Genomic DNA, 6,004 nt, shown 5'->3' on the forward strand with positions numbered 1-6,004 from the left:
AAAACTTTTGATATCCTTTTAGGATGTTCTAGAGATTTTGCAAATGAAATATCGAAAGTGTTATATGAAGAAAAGTATTTTTATACTTAAAATGAAAATTACTTTGCACTCAATTTGTTAATAGTTTGAATGCGGGTAACTAAAATAGAAAAATAACATAATTTTAGTAAAAACACTTAATTATAAAACTGTCATTATTTGTGTACAAGATATTTATGTCTTTAATGAAATCTTACCAGTTTTTGAGAGAGAATGTTAAGAAATCTGAGTTACCACATGTATTGTTGTACAAGTGAAATTCACGACTCGATTTCTACAAATTGCATGAGCCTACCACGAAACAGTTAAATACAGCCTGCAAAAACTTTCTACTCAACAACATACAAATGATTTCTTAGAACAGTTTTGTAAACACAGATGCACACTAACTTGTAATAAAGTCCTGTCTGATGTTCCAGTTCTTCAGCAACAGCACAATATATTGTAGTCTGGGCACCTTCTTCTACCGATTTAAAAAAAAGAATTCCAAACACGTAGAACATCCATCCCACACAATAATTCACTGATGTACCCAAGTATCTTCCTAGCTCTGTTTGAACTGCTCCAGGATGGAGCGCATAAGTTGTCACTCCAGTTCCTGTTCAAAGTCAATATGCTGTTGTATGTTTTCTTTCTGATTCTTGATTCTTTCAAGAATTTACATATAACTGAATGTTTAAAGTTAATCTCTGATAAATAACTATGGTACTGATATCATCACTTCTGTATATAATGACAACAATATTGAAACAAAATAACAAGGTCAGTCAAGCAGACTAACAAATATAACTTTCTGTAATAAAAAGAAACAGAATAACAAATACCCACATATCTGAAATAACAAAGATATTGAAATATAAAAATACAAAATCATAATTTTTGCTGAATTTGATACATTTCACACATTTGTGAAAACCAACCCTGTGGATAAAATGGAATAATAATATCTACACGTGCAAGAAAAACAATCATATCTATACCCTATTCACTGATTTAATTTACAGCAGTTACTTCATGTGGATTATGAAAAATTAATTATAACCTAATATTTCTTGCTAGCATCTTTCTTAAAACTTTGTAGCTACTTAACATAAAGTGCTTACATCCTACACTTAACATACTCCTAAAATTTCTCACTCAATACTCCTTCACACTTCGTACTCAGAGCGACACAACCTAAGCGATAATACACATTTTTTATTCAATATACTAACCTTGAAGCCTTTTAGCTAATTCTTTTGTAAAAAGCACATTAGCCAGCTTACTCTGGTAGTAAGCTGTAAAGGGGTTGAAGCAGTTTTCCAAATGAATGTCTTCAAAATGAATTTTCCCTACTGCTTAAAGAAACACAAGTTAATAAATCTTACTTTCAAAAAGAGCCATATAAACTCCTAATATCTAAAAAATAAATATGTAAAACATTTTTATATGAAGCAGAAGAATAATGCACTAATGAAAAAAAAAACTCTGTAAATACTTGAATAGAATTTGGTCAAACATAAATATAAACCTATTGAAATCTTAGTAAAAATCAACTTGAAACAAAATAATGCTTGAGCAGTAAACAGAAAATTCAAGTTACTTAGTACAACCAAATAGTTCTCACAGTAATACAAAATTAAAGCATCACATATGCAGAAAATATAGCTTAGATACTGAAATATTCAACATTTCATCATTATATAGTTTTTATGGTATACAAAAGGCTAGTTTTTGTAAGTACAAAAATAAAGCAAACAACAGTATTTACATATGGTAGTCATGTACTTGTTAATATTTTACTTTTGTATAGCTCATAACAGACCCATTTTTTAAAAATTTAAACTGAATCAAATTAAATAAACAAAAATTTTATTACTCTATTAAGAAGTAATTAAAAAACTGAATATCAGTACGTCTTTCAGGTGATCAGTAAGTGGTAAAACTCTGGTGCAAACACTCATTTTAAACTCTCTTAGTAAACACATTTTAACACCTATAGGTTGACACAACTTATTTTAAAATATTAATGGAAACCTTTTTATTTATCTATGTATTTACTGTTCCACTTTACAAAATTTAGAAAACAGTATTATTTCCACTACTAAAGTTTCACACTCAAAGGTCAAATTGGATACATTTTGACATGTATGCTAATAATTCTACAAAGATATGTGCACTTTTAAGTGCCTTTGCTTAAAGTAAAAATTACAAACAATTCAAGTAGTAAAACTTGAGATATGTGCACTTTTAAGTGCCTTTGCTTAAAGTAAAAATTACAAACAATTCAAGTAGCTAAGCTTGAGATATGCGTACTTTAAAGTGCCTTTGCTTAAAGTAAAAATTACAAACAATTCAAGTAGCTAAACTTGAGATATGTGCATTCTTAAGTGCCTTTATGTAAAGTTGAAACAAGAAACAACTGAAGTAGCTAAACTTCACATATGTGATTCAAATATTTTCATATCATTATAAATGACTGTTAACATACAAGTTTATTTCAAATACCTTATCATAATCAATCTGTTGTCCATTTAGCTTCATCAGTGTAGAAAAATTAAGTCAGTACAAAGGGGAAGATCAAGTGGTGAAAGTAATATATAACTCAGTGGTTTAGTGTTTTAGATTTAAACCTAACACATATATCTACCTGATCTCCACAACAAAAACAAAGATTTGAGGATTTAGTATGCATAAGTACAAGTGAAGTGATTTGTAATGTTGAGGAGAAAGAGACAAGAGGATTTAGTATGCACAAGTACTAGTGAAGTGATTTGTAATGTTGAGGAGAAAAAGACAAGATGTGGTATTAAAGTTTTTAATAGAAATGAAATGATTATTACTAGTAAAAATAAACTGAAGAGTGGATGATCAAAGTGAATTATTTGGCAGTGATAAGAAAAAAAAGTAAAAAGTTAAAAGAATAAATTGTATTGAAGTAAAGGAAATGAAGATATTGTTACGTCTCCGTTTGTTAATTAACTTTCCGTAACTTTGTTCCGACGAAACTTTAGCGACACAAGTCCTTACTTAATAAAACTGGTTTATTCTTTCTGAATATAACTTTACTGATACACTCATTTTCAACAGTCGCTCTATAACAAACGTTTTAACAACAAACGTTAACTTCAACAATACTTCTGACTGCAGTTCAGTTACTCACTACCTACACACATATTCTTGTCACATTGTCATCCTCTTATATATATACCAAACTACCCTATATCTAGTAATCTCCCGACTATTCCCGAAGGTTCGAAAGAAGTGGTGTGACACTAGTCACGTGACCTCACTGATGCAACAATATCGTATAAAAAGCAATACACCCTAAAATTCCATTGGGTTTGCTACTAGCAACATATCACTGCTTTAGTAGTTTGAATGACTTTACCTACCTCTATGCCAAGATCTTTTTATTCAGTCACATTAATAAGTGAGTTCCCATCTATATTAAATATCCAAATTATGATAACCATTCATTTATTATACTTTAACTCAAGGTCTTTTGCTAACAATTTGTTCACCTTAATCAAAGTCATTCTTAGTACCTCAACATCCTCAATACAATTAAACATTTTAATCATATCTCCTTATATACATCGATAACAAAATATTAGTAACTTATCTATTTAAGAAAATCTTCATATTTGTTTTGTTTGAATGTCCTTTTGAGATAAGGGCGCCATGTATATCCTATTTGCATATTCTAAATGTGGATGAACCAAAGCCTTGAATAACTATCTGAATACACTAATGTCCATGTAAGTAAGAAATCTTTGTATAAGGCTTATCCTTATGCCTAAATCCCAAAAAGTTTATAACTGTACTGAATATTTAGTTTCTGAAAATGTTTTAAAGACTAATGAGAAATTATACCAAAAGTCTTTAAAAATTGCCAGTAAAATTCTTGAGAGTTTGATTTAAGTAGCTTTACAAAATCATTTAAAGGTAAATTTGACACCATAAGAGAGAGAGAGCATGGGTTTGCTAAAAGAAAATCTTGTCTAATTATGCTGTTAAGTTTTTTCAATATGTTTCTTGTTATGTTGATGATGATACAAAGGGCGTGGACTTTGTGGACTTGAATTTTTCAAAAGACTTTTTATAAAGTGCTACACAGATGATTTTCTAAAAAAACCACATTGGTAGGGATTTGAGAAATGATTATTTGATTGCATTGAAGGATGGTTGGGTAAGAAAAAACAGAGTTATTTTTAATGAAAGAGTCAAATTACACCTTTGTTACACAGTGGTGTATCTCAGAGGCAAAAGCCTTTGCTTTTTGTTATTTACATTAATGGCATCAATAAGAGCATAATTATTAAATTAGTAAAGTTTCTGATTACATTAAATTCCTGGGGATTTATTTAAATACTGAGGATGTTGAGATATTACAGAATGATATGTATCAAGCTGGAAAAATTAATTAGTAATAGGCCTGTAAATACGGTATAGTAAGTGCAAGGTAATGCATCTGCGTTATCATGACCAAACAAACTTGGTTGGAATTTTGGGAGTAATACAGGACAATCATACATTGATAAATATATGATTTCATACACGTGACTCTATTTAAAGTAAATGTGAAATATTAGTAGATTGTACAACTACTTACTTTTATTTTCTGTTATAATGTATTTTACTAATTATAAATTGATCATTTAATTGCAGTTGCTGATCATGTAAGTATGTCATCTGCATGTTTCTAAAATTATTTCCAATACTGTACATATATATCCAATACATCATATTAAATAATAACATAAGAATTATCATTAATTTGTGTAAAATATTAGTATATTTGTTTTTAACATATTTTACTGAAGTTTTTATAAAGACAGTATCTAATATTCTTAGGAAATGCAGAGTGTCCATAAATTATTGAATCACTTTCTTAATTAAATGAAATAGGAACCACACCAGAACATTTGCAGCTAAAAGTATGTGGGAGACTGATATCTAAACTTTTTTCACACTAGCTTTGATGGGGTATGTGAAAGTCATTGTTTACAAGATGAAGACACCAGATATGGCAACAATGTGTGTCCAAATAACCAATGCAACTGTGATGATTACTACCCTGGACATGCTGAACTGTACATGGATGGAGATTAACTACTGCCTGGACATTCTTCAAGCCAGGAATGATATCTGTGCTAAAGCATACCAATGATATCACTGGCCATGGACAAACATGAAATGTTAGCTTGCATTATAACACAAATGACAACTGTTTGTCATATGAAATTCACATTTTATCCCATTAATAATGTGGTTCAATAATTTATAGACACCGAGTATGTTAGAATTACTGAACAACAGAGGTTAAATTATTATTTTCTCTTAACTATTAATTTTCTTCTAAATACTTTTTACTTACACCTATGAGCCACAGAGGAAACATTAATTATTCTTGCTGGTGCTGATTTCTTAAGACAGTCCAACAAAAGCAATGTTAAAAGAAAGTGACCCAAATGATTCACTCCCAGCTGCATTTCAAATCCATCTTCTGTCTTCCACTGAGGACAGCATGCTACACCTAAAATTAATGACACATTACTCATTACCATTTAAATAATTTCAACTAACAAAGACTTGCAAAATTAGGTTTTACTAGCCACTTATTGATTCACTAGCAGTTACTAATACAGCTATCATTTAGTAATAAATCATTATAACTATTAATAGTCTACCAGATATGTGCAACATTGTCAAAGAATTGTGGATTTATACTTACAAGCAGGAAAATTGGCACAGTTTAAAAATGAAGCCTTCACAAAAAAGGCCTATGTTATCTTTGGTATCCATTTTAAAAGATGTGTGCCAAATATTTTGATGACATTGAAAAATTGGCATTATATTGTTACATATCTGCTTGTTTGTTAATTTCCCATAGAAATTCTTTCCCAGAAACTTCTAGCAATACAAGTCATTTCTTAATTAAAACTAGTTTATTCTTTCTCGATACAACTTTGTAATACACAGA

At 29.7% G+C, this 6,004-nt stretch overlaps 1 protein-coding gene across 1 annotated transcript in view; it reads right to left on the reverse strand.

Moving 5' to 3' along the window:
• Window positions 1-429: 429 nt before the first annotated feature.
• The window catches only part of LOC106473715 (retinol dehydrogenase 11-like), a gene marked incomplete at its 3' end in the record, with an annotated part of 44,652 nt that continues 39,077 nt past the window's right edge, over window positions 430-6,004 (reverse strand). The window contains exons 4-6 of the mRNA XM_022402113.1: window positions 5,399-5,557; window positions 1,254-1,373; window positions 430-637 (exon numbers count right to left, since the gene is read on the reverse strand). Coding sequence (XP_022257821.1) covers window positions 430-637; window positions 1,254-1,373; window positions 5,399-5,557 — 487 coding nt within the window. The remainder of the gene's footprint in view (window positions 638-1,253; window positions 1,374-5,398; window positions 5,558-6,004) is intronic.

The sequence above is a fragment of the Limulus polyphemus genome, unplaced genomic scaffold (assembly GCF_000517525.1).
Source record: "Limulus polyphemus unplaced genomic scaffold, Limulus_polyphemus-2.1.2 Scaffold6433, whole genome shotgun sequence".
Classification (NCBI taxonomy): Eukaryota; Metazoa; Arthropoda; class Merostomata; order Xiphosura; family Limulidae; genus Limulus; species Limulus polyphemus.